A 19,221-nucleotide genomic window follows, 5' to 3' on the forward strand; every position below is an offset into this window, starting at 1 on the left:
AGGTAATCGCCATTACTTTCCTCCAATGACACAATGGTTGATCTAGCTAAGAATGAATTTATTTTAATCTGTTTAATCCCTATGTCCTTATGGTTAGGAGGGTACTTCTATGATACCCTAGGTCAAAAGTTTATGCTCTTAAAATGATAGAAAAAGAGCCATATGAAAAAACAACAGAATAAAGGAAAATGGAAAATGTTGGAATATACTAATACATTGTTGGTGTAGCTGTGAATTTATCCAGCCAAAAGTCACTAAATTCTACATTCTCTTTGAACCAGAAATACCCATACTAGACGCATTCCCCAAAGTGCTCAAAGAAAGAGGAAAGACTCATATGTACACTTTTCATTATAACAAAAACTTGAAACTAAGGGGCTGCCCAGTAATTAAGGTGTGGTTGAACAAATTATGGTATATGAATATAATGGAATATTATTGTCCTGTAAGAAATGATGACTGGGACAGTTTCAGAGGAACTGTTGCATGAAATGAGCAGAAGAGGACAACAATTTATCTGATAACAATCACAATATAAGGAAAAACAACTTTGAAAGATTTAATAACTCTGATCAAAGTAATTATTATAACTCCAAAGGGCTCATAATGAAGCATGCTACCCACCTCTGGAAAGAAGGGTGATAGACAGTTTTGAACAAGGCAAATGTATGGATTTGTTTTGCTTAACTATGATACCTTTTTTCACAAGTATTGTGTTTTTCTTTTTTTTTAAATTTGGTAAGGTGGAGGTTCAGGGCAGAGAAGGGAGCAAAAGAAAAAAGAAAATGAGAAAAGGAAGAAGGCAAAGGAAGCATTTTTTTAAATGAGTAGATCAGAAGGAAAACTCAGAAGGAAACAGACAAGCAGTACAGCTTTGAAAGTTTGTAAAGATTTGAATGTCATAAAATTTATTATGTAATTTTTTAAAAAAGCAACTTATAAATAATATAGACTTATATTTTTATATATAATCCTTTTTTCTGTTCTGCTTTGCCTATGGAAATGTACTTTTTGATGTTTGTTAAATTCAGAATATTTTTTCTAATGACAAAAATGATAGAAGCACAGAATCATAGAATTTCACAAATAAAAGGGATTCTAGTGACCATCTAATCTAATTCAAACCTGCAAAAGAATTCCCTCCATGACATACCTGGTTGTATCTCCTATCTAATTACATATCTTTTATTCTACTCCATACCTATGTGCTTGGATAAGAGACTGTAGTACAGTGAAAAAAAAAGAGGGATAAACCTTGAGTTAAGAGGTAGGAAGAGAGAATTTCAAAGTTGGAAAGAACTACAGCCCTCACCTAGACCAACCTATACCTAAGAAGGAATCTACTCCACAGGGGTTGAAAGTTACAGGTGGGCACTAGACCCTGAGTCAAGAAGAGCTGAGTTTAGATACAGCCTTAGATGTTTACTAGATCTGTGACCTTGGGTAAGTCATTCAACCTCTGCTTGCCTCGCTTTCCTCAACTGTAAAATGGGGATCATAATAGTACCTACCTCCCAGGGGTGGTTTGCCATTTCCAAGGTGACACAGGTAGTAAGTGTCTAAGGCTGGATTTGAGCTCAGGTCCTTCTGTCTCCAGGCCCAGTGCTCTATCCACTGGGCCACCTACTGTTCCGGCCTGGCACATAGGTGCTTAATAAATTATTGTGACCTTCCTATCTGTATACCCTAAAGTCTCTTTTAGCCTTTTCTCAGAGACCTCCAGAAAGGGACAATCCACTCCTTCCTAAGGTAGCCCATTCTACTTTTGAATAATAATGTAACAATTGTTAAGAATGTGTTCCCTTACATCAAGCATAAATTTGCTTTGTTTCAGTTTATGCCCATTTTGCCAAGTTCTGCCTTCTGGGCCACACAGTAAAAATCTAAACCCTTGTCTTCAAATCTGACCTAAGAACTGAAGAAGAGTTAGCAAGACAACTGATTTGATGACGTTTATTTAATAGCATTTGTTAATTATCTACTGTGTGCCAGGCATTGTGATAAACACTCAAAATACAAAGACCCCCAAACCCCAAAAAGAAATCAGTCTCTGCCCTCAAGGAATTTACATTCTACTGGGGAAAAAGAGTATTTGTACAGACAGATAAATGCAAAATATATTAAAAAGTAAATAGAAAATAATTTCTGTGGTGTTAGGGCTCTAACAATCACAGAGATTAGGAAAGGTCTTGTAGACAAGGTAGAATTGCAGTTAAGCCTTAAAGGAGGCTGGAAAATCTTGGTGGTAGCAGTGAGAAAGGAGTGCATTCCAGACAAGGAGGACAGATAACCTGACCAAATGTTGGAAGAAGGGTACAGAATATCTCATAAAAGGAATAGCAAAATGGGCTGGCCTGATTGGAACACAGAACTGAGAAGGGAAAGTCTGGACTTTAGTCTCAAAAGAAAGGTTGAAGCTAGATTTCTAAAGGCTTTAAAGGCTAACCAGAGGTGTTCACATATATCCTTGAATAAGGACAGGGATTCAGGAGTAAGGATAGGAGAATGGGATAGGGAGTTAAAACAAGAGTTAAAAACAAAAGACTTGACCACTGACTTTGATTGTGGTGCCCTTGATAGAAATAAAAAATGTAGAAAGAGGGGTGAGTTTCAATAAGTATAAAGCATTTTTTAAAATATTTGTTTATTTGATTCTGAAGAGATAAAACAAGCATTTCTATAACATAGTAGAATAGAAAAAAAAGATTGCACGTGAAACTGCAGATCTATTATGTACAACTTGTTATTCCTTTTAAATATATAATAAAGTTATCATGTAACCTCCTTTTTTTTGTTTTTTTTCTTTTTTTCTTCCCTTCCCCCCACCCTGCACTAAACATAGCTACCATTAAAATGCAAATATGTGTATGTATATATGTATATGTATACATGTATATACATAGATAGATACGTACATATGCATATATATGTATAAAATCATTCTAAACACACTTCTATTTATAAGTTCTTTCTCTGGATGCATTTCTATAAGAATCCAGAGTGCAGAACTAAAACTAATGACTGAAAGTTACAGGAAATAGATTTCAGTTCATTATAAGCAGTAACTTCCTAACAATTAGAGTTTTCAAAAAATGGAATGAGCTGTCTTAGGCATTGGTGAGTTCTCCATCCCTGGAGTTGACATAGCAGTGATTGAATGAGCACTTGTGAGCAATGTTGTAGGAGGAATTCCTCCATTGAGTTGGATGGACTAAGTTGGACTAAAGGCCAACCATGAGATTCTTTGATGCTTTGTCTTCCTTCCATTAATGTAACACCGGGAGATCTCTTAAAAGGTAACGTACTCCACACCCATGCTTCTGAGAAGATTGTAACCAAATCGAATCCAGTTTAAAAAAAATCCAGAGAAAACAGTCTTGCCAGTCTCCAATATGGGTTTGACTTCACTGCCTAAGAATTTACATTCTTTTCTCTCTGTGTCTGTCTCTCTCTTCGTCTGTCCCTTTCCTCTCTCTCTTAACACCCACAGCTAGAATACACAGCTCGTCTGGACTTCCTCTGGCGTGTTCAGGCCAAAGAGGAGATCAATGAGATGAAAGAACTGAGGGAGCACAATGAGAACATGCTTCGTAACATTCTGCCCAGTCACGTGGCCCGACATTTCTTAGAGAAGGACCGAGATAACGAGGTGAGTGTTTCATCTGGGAGGGACGGTGGCAAAGCTCAGCCTATACTTGCGTATCAATATCAGCCCAGAAAGAAAATTAATGTTGGCCTAAAAGAAAATGGAACGTGGGCAGTTAGAAACTGAAATCATTCCTATCTCATAGCATTCAGCCAGCCAAGAATTATCCCTGTTCTGTAAAATATAAGTTTCTTCAGGGCAAAAGCTATTTTTTTTTCAGTGGATAGAACATTGGCCTCGAAGTCAGGAAGACCTGAGTTTGAATCCTTGCCCCAGACACTAACCAGCTATGTGATTCTGAGCAAGTTACTTAAGCTCTTAACCTCAGTTTCCTCTTCCATAAAATGAAAATAAGAACAACAACAATAATAAACATCTAATTTATAGGGTGGTTGTAAGGATGAAATGAGAAATTATATGTAAGACACTTTATAAATCTTAAAGTACTAACGATTGTTGTTGTTAAACACTGATCACCCTGCCCCCCCTCTGCCAGTTATGCCACGTTCATTTCATCCCTCCCAAGGTTTTCCAATACTGTTAAAGGGGTTGAGGTTGTCTAGGTTATTTCAAAATGGCTCCGGACCACACTGATGGTATTTTTGAAAGTACAGGAGGGTCCTCTCCACCTCAGTTCCACTTAACCACTAAAAGTTAGATTAGCTTTTACAAAGGAATATACACTTTAAAAGCTATGACAGTAAATTCATAAACATTTTAATTCAGTTCCCATAGAGCAATCTTAGATCCAAGTCCAAAACCTACGCTGGGCTTGAGTCTCAAGCTCCCTGGCTTTTCAGGGCTTCCCCCACCTGTGATCCTGGCTCCAAGGATCGTCATGGCTCCAACTCACAGGTCAGGGGAGAATTGATGCCTGCATCTAAAACTGAGGATGAAAAAAAAAAACCAACCCCAGGCCCATTTATTTGAGCCAGAGCAGAATAGAGGTGGGGAGAAAGTATCCCTCTTCCTGGTTCAGTTCAGCATGCCCACCATGTAGGCGAACCGAGATGCTCACCCTTTGGACAGCAGGGGGAAAGCACAAGCAGGAAGGAAAGAGAATGTCTCAGTCTGGCCGCTTTTAAAGTCACAGCCTGTTCTAGCTACACAGCCCATCAAAAAAGGCTACCCCTACCCATGGTGGGCGAACGTGGAGAAGCAAGGTGCCTCAATAGATAGTAGGCGATCTAGGCATGTATAAGGTGCAACGCAAGCTCCCTTAGAATTATTATTACTATTAACTTCAGTGCTAGAGCCTTGAATGTTGTAGGCATTTAATTTTTTTTAAAACAAATTAGATTTTTTCTTGCTTTCATTTTGGTGGAGGGAGTGAAAGATCTGGTATTCTATTAGTATAAAGAGTTTACTGGGGAACTGAGTGGTCTGTTGACTTCCCGGGGGGGCCACACAGTCAGTATTCGTAACACACAAGATTGAAATGCAGGTCTTCTGGACTCTGAGGCCAGATCTCCATTCTCTGCACAATGCTGCCTCTTGAAATGAGCTTAATTGAATTAGGTACAATATCCAAATGGAAACTGGAAAGGATTCCTGGAGGAGATGGCAACTAGGTGAGCCTTGAAATTAGACAAGGATTTCCGTGAGCACAGATAAGGAGGAAGAACATTCCAGAGGCATCAGAAGCAGGTAGAAAAACACAGTAGAAGAATGTTGGACCTGGATTCAGGAAGATCTGAGTTCAAATATAGCCTTAGTTGTTTACTAGCAGCGTGAACCAGGGCAAGTCGCTTGACCTCTGTTTGCCTCAGTTTCCTCCCCTATAAAATAGGGATAATAACAGTACCTAATATACAGAGCTGTTGTTACGAGGCACAAATGATATAATATTTATAAAACCACTTAACAATGCCTGGTACATGGTAGGCACCAAATAAATGCTTAATCTCTTCCCTTTGCTCCCTATCAGAAAAGGATAATCTGGATGAATGTGAAAAGGCAGAAGAAATGTAGAACAAAATGAAATATCAGTAGTCTGGTTTGTCTGAAACATAGAGTACAGAAAGGAGAATTCAATAAGATATCCCTGGAAAGGTAGGTTAGAATCAGATTATAGAGTTTCTTAAATGTCATAACAAGGAGATTGCATTTTATCCTGTGAGCAATCAGAGTTTTGAGCAAGGGAGTGAAATGGATAGACTTGTACATTATGAAGATGATCTTGGCAGCTTTAGGAAGGATGAACTGGAGCATGGAGAAGCTGGAGACAGGGAGACCATTTAAGAGGTCATTACAATAATATGAATGAAGGGTAGGAGAGTCCTGAATTAGGATGGTGGTGGTAGGAGTTGAGAATTTGAAACAGATGGCAGAGACATTTTCAAGGTAGCATCCATAGGACTTAGCAACTGCTCATATGTTGGTGGTATGGAAGAAGGACTTAATGATGAGGATATTAATAAAATGTGGATGATAATATTTGCCCTACCAACAGTACCTCAAAGAGGTATTTTGAGAATGTATTTGTTCACTCATTCCTTTATTGAACAAACCTAAATGATGAGGTTAGGGAGGACCTCAAAATACTGATGCATCAAGTCCTGCCAAATAAATTTGACTCAAGCCTTCTCAGCCAAAGAAAATCAAAGTCTATTAAAGATTTGCCAGAATGGGTAGATTTTTAGGGAGCCTGAGCATTTGCGACGCTAATGCCAGCGGGCCAGAACAACCGGAGCAGAGCTAGATTGAATCTGAGCACCTTCATGGAGGCAAGATGGAGCTTATATACAAAAATATTGTGGGAGGGATTGAGGGGTGGTCAATTAGTCTGGGGTGACTGGAGGAGAGATTTAGGGAGGGTCTTGAGGAGGAGTCTAAGGAGGATCTTGGTAGGATGGGGGTGACTAGAGGTTAGATTCCAGGAATGAGATTAAGGGTGGAAAATAGCTGAAGGCTACCTGACAGAAAATAGTGGGCTAGGCTAGTGTAAAGGTAACAGAGATTTGAGTCTAGGAAAGGCATATGGCATCAGGTAAAGGACAGATCAAGTGGGAATATTCAAGGACAGTTCAAGGGGGTTCCCAGAAACTGTACCCCATCAGATTCAAAGGGGTTCCCAGAGCCTGTAGCCTATCAGGTTCATGGGGGTTCCTAGAGACCATACCCCATCATTTATGTAGCCCTATTCTGTGCCAGGCCTTGTGCCAGGCACTAGAGTTAACAAAGTCAAAAATGGAATAGTTCCTGACCTCAAAGAACTTGCATTCTAATGAGAGGAAATAATATGTACACAATAAGTATGTGCAAAATATGTACATGAAACTATGTAAACATGACATAATTTCAGAGTGGAAAGAGCATTTTTGAATTGGGAGATCAGAAAGGGCTACCTGTATCAGATGTCACCTCACCTATGTTTAGAAGTAAGCTAAGGACTCTATGGAGCAAAGTAAGAAGTGGGTGCATTCCAGGTTCAAGAGACATAATTTCTGCGTAATTTAATCATTTTATTAACAAGGCCAGCATGTTTATTAATAAAAGATGGTCATTTGACCATCTCTCTCAGACCAAAGAAGCCTCATGGTAGTGGGCACACAGTTTATATGCCCTACAAAGAATAGGTATTCCTGAGGGTGGTGATCAATTCAGATTGGTTAATAATTAATGAGAGAATGAATATTACATTAAGAGGCTGGACTACATTCCAATGAGGATTTGGGGGTACAGGACTTGCATCACCCATGTCTTAGTCACAAAGACTTATCAATTTCCATGTCACCTGTCTGACCAAAGGGAGGATCCACATTTTCCCAGACTTGTCTGAGTAAACACAGTGAGCAGGAATGCACCCATTAGCCCAAACTTAGAATATCTTTTACTGTCTTTGATTAGATCTCAACCATCCTGACTGGAGAAGCCTTTTAGAAAGATTTCCCACATTGGTGGATTTCTGGATGAGGAAGTAGAAAAGGGGAAAAAACTGTGGTCTCAAAACAATAAATTTGTTATTAAATACAAGAGAGAAATAATTAGGGGGGCAGAGCCACAATAGCAGCTGGAAAGCAGGGACATGCCTGAAGTTCTCCCCCAAGACCCTCCAGACACCTACAAAAATGGCTCTGAACAAATTCTAGAGCTACAGAACCCACAATATAGCAGAGGGAAGCAGGGCTCCAGCCCAGGACAGCCTGAATGGTCACTGGGTAAGGTCTATTGCACAGAGCTGGCACCGGAGCGGAGCAGAACCCAGCATGTGCCTCACCCAGACCAACCAGACCCGGAGCCAGGCAGAACAGGCCCTAGCGCCCTGAATCAGTGAGCTGTGGTAGTTATCAGACTTCTCAACCCACAAATACCAAAGACAACAGAGAACATTAGTGGGAAAAACTGCAGGGACAGAGTGAAAGGAGTTCGTGGTTCGGACATCACCCCGGGAGTAGCAGAAGTGGTACAGCTAACTACAGCTGCAGTTGCTTCTGGCCCCAGGCCCACCTGGTGGGAGGAATTAAGTGGCAGATTAAAGCAGGAGTGCAGAAGCTGCTTAGATCTGAGTCACAGTCCAGGTTGGCGGTTCTTGGGGGAGGAGGAGTGCTGGTGTGGCATAGCTTGCTGTATAGAAATACCTCTGAAAACAACAGCACAACCCCTCAAGCTTGGGACAAAGTACTCTCTACTCTACAAGCAGTCATACCCTGACGAAAAACTCAAGGGTCTAGTAGTTGGCTGGGAACATGGCCAGGCAGCGAAAAAGGTCTCAGTTTCAGACTCAGACTTTGCAATCCATTTTTGGTGACAAAGAAGACCAAAACATACAGCCAGAAGAAGTCAACAAAGTCAAAGAGCTAACATCAAAAGCCTCCAAGAAAAACATGAACTGGCCTCAGGCCATGGAAGAGCTCAAAAAGGATTTGGAAAAGCAAACTAGAGAAGTAGAGGAAAAATCGGGAAAAGAAATGAGAGTGATGTAAGAAAACCATGAAAAACAAGTCAATGACTTGCTAAAGGAGACCCAAAAATATTGAAGAAAATAACACTTTAAAAATGGACTAACTCAAATGGCAAAAGAGCTCCAAAAAGCCAATGAGGAGAAGAATGCCTTGAAAGGCAGAATTAGACAAATGGAAAAGGAGGTTCAAAAGACCACTGAAGAAAATACTACCTTAAAAATTAGATTAGAGCAAGTGGAAGCCAGTGATTTTATGAGAAATCAAGATAACATAGAACAGAACCAAAGGAATGAAAAAGTGGAAGATAATGTGAAATATCTCATTGGAAAAACCACTGACCTGGAAAATAGATCCAGGAGAAATAATTTAAAAATTATTGGACTACCTGAAAGCCATGATCAAAAAAAGAGCCTAGATATCATCTTTCAAGAAATTATCAAGGAGAACTGCCCTGATATTCTAGAGCCAGAGGGCAAAATAGAAATTGAAAGAATCCACTGATCACCTCCTGAAAAAGATCCCAAAAAGAAAACTCCTAGGAATATTGTTGCCAAATTCCAGAGCTCCCAGACCAAGGAGAAAATACTGCAAGCAGCCAGAAAGAAATAGTTTGAGTATTGTGGAAACACAATTAGGATAACACAAGATCTAGCAGCTTCTACATTTAGGGATCAAAGGGCTTGGAAAATGATATTCTGGAAGTCAATGGAGCTAGGATTAAAACCAAGAATCACCTACCCAGAAAAACTGAGTATCACGCTCCAAAGCAAAATATGGATTTTCAATAAAATAGAGGACTTTCAAGGTTTCTCAGTGAAAAGACCAGAACTGAATAGAAAATTTGACTTTCAAAAACAAGAATCAAGAGAAGTATGAGAAGGTAAACAAGAAAGAGAAAACATAAGGGACCTACTAAAGTTGAACTGTTTTGTTTACATTCCTACATGGAAAGATGGCACGTATAATTCATGAGATTTCAGTATTAGGGTAGCTGAAGGGAATATAAATATATGTACAGAGAGAGGGCACAGAGTGAGTTGAATACGAAGGGATGATATCTAAAAAAAATCAAACTAAGGGATGAGAGAGGAATATATTGAGAGAGGTAGAAAGGGAAAGATAAAATGGGGTAAATTATCTTGCATAAAAGTGGCAAGAAAAAGCAGTTCTGTAGGAAGGGAAGAGGGTGCACGTGAGGGGGAATAAGTGAATCTTGCTCTCATCAGATTTGGCCTGAGGAGGGAATAACATACACACTCAATTGGGTATCTTACCCCACAGGAAAGAAGGAGGAAGAAGATAAAAAAAGTGGGGGGGGGATGATAGAAAGGAGGGCAGATGGGGGAGGAGGTAATCAAAAGCAAACACTTTTGAAAAGGGACAGGGTCAAGGGAGAAAATCGAATAAAGGGGGATAGGATAGGAAGGAGCAAAATGTAGTTAGTCTTTCGCAACATGAGTATTGTGGAAGGGTTTTACATAATGATATGCATGTGGCCTATGTGAAATTGCTTGCCTTCTTAGGGATGGTGAGTGGGGAGGGAAGAGGGGAGAGAATTTGGAACTCAAAGTTTTGAAAGCAGATGTTCAAAAAAAAGTTTTTGCATGCAACTATACAAATAGGCAATGGGGCATAGAAATCTATCTTGCCCTACAAGAAAGTAAGGGAAAAGGTGATGGGGGGGGAGTGGGGTGCTAGAAGGGTGGGCTGACCCATCTTGGAGTGGAGGGGAGGGTAGAAATGGGGAGAAAATTTGTAATTCAAACTCTTGTGAAAATCAATGCTGAAAACTAAAAATATTAAATAAATAATAATAATAATAAAAGAGAGAATCATTTCTCTCATAGGGCTGGGGCAGTCTCCATGCAGAGGTATGGAGATAGAATGTCACTTATCGGAAATAGTCATCAGTTTGGATGGAAAGATACAGATCGTGAGGGGGAAGTCATTTGTAATGGCTTAAAAAGAAAATGGGGAGCTAATTTTGAAGGGTCTTTAAATGATAAAAAAAGAGTTTTTATTTTATCGCAGCATAACTAGGGAGCAACTGAAATTTCTTGAGCTAGAATCAGAACTGTGTTTTCAGAATATTTTTTTTTCTTTTCAGTTTTATTGTGGCCTCTTGTTTTTACATCAAAGTTATTTCTTTTTTTTTAATTTCTTAATACAACTTTTTCCCACTCTCTATACCAGTGAACTTTCACCTGTAACAAATATTTTAAGAAGAAACAAAAATATCATCAAAATCAGCTGTTACTGTGTCTGATAGCATTTGCTACATTTTGTACCCATAGTCTGTTTCTTGTCTGAAAAGAAGATCTCTTCTAGGGATATCATTTTTTGTAGCTCTGTGAAGGGGTGTTGAAAAGACCAGTCAGTGGTTACTTCACTTTATTGGGCCATACCATGGAAAGGCTATTCATCCAGGATACAGCATTTGCTCAAGTAAATCCAGCCCCTATGTCTCTATGAAAAGTAATACAGCAACATAGGATGAAGGTCTGAACTGGGGTAGTGGCTGAATGTTGTGAAGAGAAAAAGGAGGGTTTTGAGAGAGACTGTGGAAATTGAATCAACAGGATTTGGCAACTGATTGAATGTTGGAAGAGCAGGGAGAGATGGAAAGAAATTTCTGAGCCTGAACAATTGGAAAGATACCTATGCCCTCCACAGAAAAGTTAAAGTCAGGGAAAGGGCTGAATTTGTGGAGGAAAACAAGATGAGGTATGTAAAGCCATTTTGAAAACTATTACACAAATCAGACCTGCATAACTTGGTGGTAGGTAGGTACCAAAATTAAAATAGGCTAACCTTCTTTGGACCTTAGATAGGTTAGATTAGTGATAGACTGATGATAGTTGGTTGCTGCGGGTCATGTGACAAACAGTAGAGTGCCCAGTGGCAACCCTACATTTTTCACTGGACACTGGAAATCCTTTGGCCACCACAAGCAGCCCAGATCTGTTGTATAGGCCTTATATAAATGAACAAGACTGTGCAAGATGTGTTGCATCCATAGCTTTTCTTACTTTTTTCTTTTAAGTCTTTTTTTAACTTAAACACCAGGGGAAAAAAGTTTTTCTTTGTACACAGCAAAACCCCCAAAGAGGATTGTATGTGAGACCTGGAATCTGAATTTCCTTCTGCTTACTTTTTAAGTGTTTAATACATTCTAAACATTTCTTTCAGAACTGTCCTCCTTATCTCTGCTCCCTTCTGAATTCCCCTCTGGTTTTTCTCTGTGCACTTCTAAAAATGTTTCAGTGGCCCTTCTTTTTTTCCCCCTTTTTCATGTGTAAAATGACCTGGCTAAGGAAATGGCAAACCACTCCAGTATCTTTGCCTAGAAAACCCCAAATGGAGTCATGAAGAGTCAGAAACCACTAAACAACCCTTTTCTTTCCACTCTTAAAACCCTCAGATCAGAACCAATCCAGCTTTGGGTCCTGGAGCTTGGGGTCCTCTGATTTTTTTTTAAAGCTTCTTCAATATCCTTTGAAGACTTTAATATGCTGCAGCAGGCAGTGGTGGGGAACCTGCAGCTTCGAGGCCACATGTGGCCCTCTAGGTCCTCAAGTTCAGTGGCCTTGAGTTCATATCCTGTCTCAGATGCTAGCTATGTGACTCTGGGAGAATTTCCTCGTTATTGGGACAATCATAGCACCTACTTCAGCATTGTGAAGATCAAAGGAAATAACATATCTAAAGCACTTTTCAGACCATAAACCACTACATAAATGCTAGCTACTGTTACTATCAGTCCCTAGAAGAATGTTAGCACTGAATCATTGTATTACTCCTTCAGATTGCTCAAATGAATTTTCTTTTCTATATTTCTCTTGAATCTTGTACTTACATTTCAAATTACTACTCTGTATCATCTTTCCATGAAAAATGCTTTAATGCCCTCTGTTCCATTAAAGATCCTCCCCCCATAAAATAATAAACAACATTTCAAGGTAAGTTATTCTTTGCCATAAACATCTTTCAATTTTTGGAACATTGTATCCCAAGATCTCTCATTTACAATAGAAACTTCCAGTTCTTCCTTGGGCGATCCTTTTTATAATTGCTGGGTCCTTGAATTCCTTCTCTCCAGATGCTTGCAGCTTTTTTTTTTCTTTGATGCAGAAGTTCTAGATTTTGTCTATATGAGGCTTTTCCTTTTGGGGTTCTTTTTGTGGAATTAAAAAGATGCGTTTTATTTTCTTGGGAGATTAGGGTCAGGAAAGGAGCTTTGCAATCTCTTTTCTTTTTTAGGTTTTTTAAAAATTTATTTAATATATTAAGTTTTCAGCATGGATTTCCACAAGAGTTTGAATTACAAATTTTCTCCCCATTTCTACCCTTCCGCCCCAAGATGGCATATATTCTGGTTGCCCTGTTCCCCAGTCAGCCCTCCCTTCTATCACCCCACTCCCCTCCCATCACCTTTTCCCTTCCTTTCTTGTAGGGCAAGATAAATTTCTATGCCCCATTGCCTATGTATCTTATTTCCTAGTTGCGTGCAAAAACATTTTTTTGAACACCTGTTTTTAAAACTTTGAGTTCCAAATTCTCTCCCCTCTTCCCTCCCCACCCACCCTTCCTAAGAAGGCAGGCAATTCAATGTAGGCCACATGCATGTCATTATGTAAAACCCTTCCACAATATTCATGTTGTGAAAGACTAACTATATTTTGCTCCTTCCTATCCTATCCCCCTTTATTGAATTTTCTCCCTTGACCCTGTCCCTTTTCAAAAGTGTTTTTGATTACCTCCTCCCCCATCTGCCCTCCCTTCTATCATCCCCCCCTTTTTTATCTTCTTCCTCTTTCTTTCTTGTGGGGTAAGAAACCCAGTTGAGTGTGTATGTTATTGCCTCCTCAGGCCAAATCCGATGAGAGCAAGATTCACTCATTCCCCCTCATCTGCAACCTTTTCCCTTCCAACGACCTGCTTTTTCTTGCCACTTTTATGCGAGATAATTTACCCCATTCTATCTCTCCCTTTCTCCCTCTCTCAATATATTCCACTCTCATCCCTTAATTTGATTTTATTTTTTTAGATATCATCCCTTCATATTCAACTCACCCTGTGCCCTCTGTCTACATGTATATATGTATGTGTATATATATATATGTATATATACACATACACACACATAGTCACACATACATATATATACATAAAGATGTATATAATATATGTATATATGCATATTGCCTTCAGCTACCCTAATACTGAAGTCTCATGAATCATACACATCATCTTTCCATGTAGGAATGTAAACAAAACAGTTCAACTTTAGTAAGTCCCTTGTGATTTCTCTTTCTTGTTTACCTTTTCATGCTTCTCTTGATTCTTGTGTTTGAAAGTCAAATTCTCTATTCAGCTCTGGTCCTTTTATTGAGAGAGCTTGAAAGTCCTCTATTTTATTGAAAATCCATATTTTTCCTTGGAGCATGATACTCAGTTTTGCTGAGCAGGTGACTCTTGGTTTTAATCCTAGCTCCATTGAGGTCCAGAATATCATTTTCCAAGCCCTTTGATCTCTTAATGTAGAAGCTGCTGATCTTGTGTTATTCTGATCGTGTTTCCACAATAATCAAATTGTTTCTTTCTGGCTGCTTGCAGTATTTTCTCCTTGATCTGGGAGCTCTGGAATTTGGTGACGATATTCCTAGGAGTTTTCTTTTTGGGATCTTTTTCAGGAGGATTCTTTCAATTTCTATTTTACCTTCTAGCTCTAGAATATCAGGGCAGTTCTCCTTGATAATTTCTTGAAAGGTGATATCTAGGCTCTTTTTTTGATCATGGCTTTCAGGTAGTCCAGTAATTTTTAAATTATCTCTCCTGGATCTATTTTCCAGGTCAGTGGTTTTTCCAATGAGATATTTCACATTGTCTTCCACTTTTTAATTCCTTTGGTTCTGTTTCATAATATCTTGATTTCTCATAAAGTCACTAGCTTCCACTTGCTCCAATCTAATTTTTAAGATAGTATTTTCTTCAGTGGTCTTTTGAACCTCCTTTTCCATTTGTCTAATTCTGCCTTTCAAGGCATTCTTCTCCTCATTGGCTTTTTGGAACTCTTTTGCCATTTGAGTTAGTCTATTTTTAAGGTGTTATTTTCTTCAGTATTTTTTGGGGTCTCCTTTAGCAAGTCATTGACTTGTTTTTCATGGTTTTCTCACATCACTCTCATTTCTCTTCCCAATTTTTCCTCTGCTTCTCTAACTTGCTTTTCCAAATCCTTTTTGAGCTCTTCCATGGCCTGAGGCCAGTTCATGTTTTTCTTGGAGGCTTTTGATGTTGGCTCTTTGATTTTGTTGACTTCTTCTGCCTGCATATTTTGGTCTTCTTTGTCACCAAAGAAACATTCCAAAGTCTGAGTCTGAATCTGAGTCTGTTTTTGCTGCCTGCCATGTTCCCAGCCAACTACTTGACCCTTGAGTTTTTCTTTGGGGTATGACTACTTGTAGAGTACAGAGTGCTTTGTTCCAAGCTTGAGGGGCTGCACTGTTGTTTTCAGAGCTATTTCTATACAGCCAGCTCTGCCACACCAGCGCACCTCCTCCCCCAAGAACCACCAACCCAGACTGGACTCAGATCTTAATAAGGCTCTGCACTCCTGCTCTGATCTGCCACTTAATTCCTCCCACCGGGTGGACGTGGGGCCAGAAGCAACTGCAGCTCTAGTTCTGTAGCTGCACCTCCCCCGCTGCCCCTGAGGCAGTGGCTGAACTGCGAACTCCTACACTCTGTCCCCTGCAGCTTTTCCCGCTAACCTTCTCTGTTGTCTTTGGTGTTTGCGGGTTGAGAAGTCTGGTAACTGCAACAGCTCAATGATTCAGGGTGCTAGGGCCTGTTCTGCTCAGCTCCAGGTCTGATTGGTCCAGGCGCAGCTCACTCTGGGCTCTGCTCCACTCTGCTTCCAGCTCCTTGCGATAGACCTTACCTAGCAACCATCCAGGCTGTCCAGGGCTGGAGCCCTGCTTTCCTCTGCTGTTTTGTGGGTTCTGTAGTTCTAGAATTTGTTCAGAGCCATTTTTTATGGGTTTTTGGAAGGATGTGGCGGGGAGCTCACACAAGTCCCTGCTTTCCAACCACCCTCTTGGCTCCGCCCCCCTCCTTTTGGGGTTCTTGCAGATATCCTCTGGTTGAAGTAGATTTAAGCAATTTTCATTTATGCTTTCTTAACATATAATGTCCAGGTTTCTTTTCTTATGGTTTTTGAGGAGTCTAATTAGTCTTAAATCATCTCTCCTTCACCCTTTTTGCAGTCTGATGTATTTGATGCCAGATAGCTCCCATTTTCTTCTATTTTTTTACTTTGTGATTTTATTCTAATATTTCATGCTATCTCCTTTTTGTCTATTCTAGTTTCCAAGGAGTCCATTACTTGGGTAAGATTTACCACTTTCTCTTATAGGCTATCTATTCTCCTTCCAATTCTTTTCTCTAAAGCATTTATTATTTTTTTTAATCTCTTGCTTCATTTCTTCTAGATATTCATGTAGTCCTTGTAGAAAATCTTTTTTTCTTTTCCTCTGACTCTGCACTTGCAGTTGCTACAAAGTTATTCTCTCTTTCTTGATACTGGGATTGTGTGTGTGTGTGTGTGTGTGTGTGTGTGTGTGTGTGTGTGTTTAAATTTTCTCAACTCTCCAGCTTTAATTTCTGAATTGGTGCTTTTTGCTAGGACCAGTCTCATCCCTGTCTCATCCCCACTACCACTACCCTGCTGCACTTTCGGTCCTGCTTAATCTCATCCTGCCTCCCCTGGCTTCTTTGACTGGCCTCCCACTTCCAAGAGCTAGCCTCCCTCCCTCCCTATTCCCCCAGCCAGATCTTTGAGGTTCAGATTAAGGGACCTGGCTTCTCAGGAGAGAACATTAAGGATCTCAGAGCACCCTCTACCTGAGCTCTCGCCCTTTGAGTACTGTCATACTTCTCTGGTCACTGCTACACCCATACTGGTGGCACCCATAATGGTTGATATTACTCCCTAAGGACCCCTGCTGTAGGCTAACAATACTTTGGGACTTTCTCAAAAGAGGTTCTTCTCTTTCAAAGCTGTGAAGTTGGGCAAAAAAAAAAAACCAACCAAGTGCAGAATACACTTGTATTCTTGTATGTACTAGAGAAGGAGCCCTTCTCTACTAGCTTTTGGAGGCTGTGGACTTGCTTGCTTGCACAGGCACTGGCCTCGTTTTTTTTAATTGCCTTCACGATGCTGGCTGATTTTTTTGGTGCAGTTCCATGGTGGAAAAAAATAACTTATTGTGGTTTCTCATTGGATTTCTTAACATTATGCAGTCTGATGTGACTTTCATGTTTTTGCTTGAGTTAGTTTGGGGGAACTGGGCAGCCTGTCTCCATTCAGGCAGTCATCCTAGCTGGAAATGATAAACATTTCAGACAAGGACTATGGCATTTCAAGCTTAAAAGGAATATTTGAGGTCATCTAGTCCAACCCCTTTATTTTACAGATTAGAAAATCGAGGCTGACAAAGGGGAAGTAACTTGTCTGAGGTCATAAACATATTTAGTGGCAGAGACAGGACCAGAATGCATAGCCCCTGATTCCCAGTGAGGGATTTCTTTTTCCACAGCACCCTTCATGTGAGCTATTATGATGTTTAGATGTGTGTGTGTGTGTGTGTGTGTGTGTGTGTGTGTGTGAGAGAGAGAGAGAGAGAGAGAAAGAGACAGAGACAGAGACAGAGAGACAGAGAAAGAGACAAAGACAGAGACAAAGACAGGGACTGAGACAAAGAGACAGAGAGACTTACAAATAGAGACAGAGAAAGTGTGTGTGTGTGTCTGTGTGTGTGTGTGTCTGTGTGTGTGTGTGTGTCTGTGTCTGTGTGTGTACTTACACATGTGGGCAGGAAGAGTATCCTTATCTGAGAAATGAGGGGGTTGGAGTAGATGACCTCTAAGGTCCTACCATCTCTGACATTCTAACTTCCAAGGTCCCTTCAAGTCTATTACTCTGAGTTTGAGTGCAGCCCTAAAAATCTGCTTACTTTTAAATGATGTCTCTTAGGGTTTGGTTTGGTTTGGTTTGGTTTGGTTTTTGCTTTTCTTCATATTCCCAACACTTAGCATAATGGTTGGCAAATGGTAAGGGTTTAATGAATGTCTGTTGACTGACTGACAGGCTTCCTATAGTTAAGTAGGAGTGGGGGATCAGTAGCCAGGGTGCTCAAGATGCTCAAGACCCCAGAGAAGGCAACCAGTTCTTTTCTGTCTAAAGAAGTGACAACATCCATTCTCAATAGGTTGAAGTGAGGAGCTGGGAAGAGGTGACCAGAGGGAGTGAATGGAGAAGCTAGGCACCTGCCCAGTCTTCTTGAGTGAGGTTGATACCTTCATTACATGGTCATTTTACAGAATTCTCAGAGTGTCAAAAGCAGTCATATTCAAATATGCAATAGAATAAGTGTGTCCCAGAATCAATCACAAATTCTTTTTGGATCACAGGTTTTAGGATACCTCTCCAAAGTTCCACTTGCTTTCTCGGCAGTAGCAGAACCAGGCCTCATACCTGCTCAGTTACTCATCTCTCGAGTTCACCTCGGCAAATTTTCACTGACACTTTCCTATTCCTTGAGTGCTCACCCTCTTCGTTTCTGCCACCAGCTTTCCTGGCATGCTTCAAGTCCCAGATAACATTCTACCTTCTTCAATCTCTTTAATACTAGTGCTTTCCCTTTTAGGTTGCTTCCAGGTTATTCTATATCAATCGTATATGGTTGTTTTCACTTTGTCTCCCCAGGTTAGACTAAGTATCTTCAGGGCAGGGCTATTTTGGTTTGGTTTGGTTTTGCCTTTCTTTGTTTTCCCAATGATAAGCACTGTGCCTAGCACATAGTATACTCTTAATAAAGACTTGCTGGCTTCATTACTATTCATCTTATTCTCAGGAACCTGTAAGCTAACTAAATTGGCTGCTACCGAAGGGCTAAATTGGGAGTGGGGAGGGAGGACAGGGAAGATGCTGTGCCTTATTTGGAAATATCCTCCTCTCTTCCCTATCTACTAGGTGCTGGAGGATGCCATTTCACCCCATCAGCCTCATCTATAATGAATAGCATGTTGGGGTTCTTTTCAACTTAATTTAACAAACATTTAATAAAAACCTACCACGTATGGAGTACCATGCTAGCAACATTTTAAATGAGATACAGTCCCTGCCCAGATATGACAGAAAGACCTTAGAGTCAGAAGACCTGGGTGTAAATTCCATTTTGCCCCTTACTTCCAATGTGACCTTGGACAAATCACTTAAATTCACTGAGACTTGGTTTTCTCATCTATAAAATGGGGGGTGGTAGATTAGAGAGCCCCTAAGGTCTATCCAAATCTGTGATACAATGAAATAGACACATCAGGGAATGAGAGGATACTTCGCATTAAATAGGACTTTGCATTCACTGATACTCTTATGGGGCAAGGTTGGGGGTAAAGACAGGTAGCAGCCAAAGGAGGGAAAACAATATTTTTAGACATTGGCCTAATGCCAGAAGTGTTTTATAGGCATCCAATGCCTTCTCCTGAAAACCCATTCATTCTCTCTTCCAGGTCTCTCTGTCCTGGTTTCTTTCTAGCTGTCTGTCTGTATGCCTGTCTATTTGAGTTCTCAGAGGGGATCCTTGAAAAGCACCAACTCCAGGGATTCTG

General features: G+C 40.2%; 1 protein-coding gene across 1 annotated transcript in view; it reads left to right on the plus strand.

Annotated features, from left to right (window-relative positions):
- ADCY8 (adenylate cyclase 8) overlaps positions 1-19,221 on the plus strand; it is a 401,436-nt gene that overhangs the window by 341,124 nt on the left and 41,091 nt on the right. Inside the window, exon 14 of the mRNA XM_036765122.1 lies at positions 3,491-3,649. Within this exon, the coding sequence (XP_036621017.1) occupies positions 3,491-3,649 (159 nt within the window). The remainder of the gene's footprint in view (positions 1-3,490; positions 3,650-19,221) is intronic.

The sequence above is a fragment of the Trichosurus vulpecula genome, chromosome 1, assembly GCF_011100635.1.
Source record: "Trichosurus vulpecula isolate mTriVul1 chromosome 1, mTriVul1.pri, whole genome shotgun sequence".
Taxonomy (NCBI): Eukaryota; Metazoa; Chordata; class Mammalia; order Diprotodontia; family Phalangeridae; genus Trichosurus; species Trichosurus vulpecula.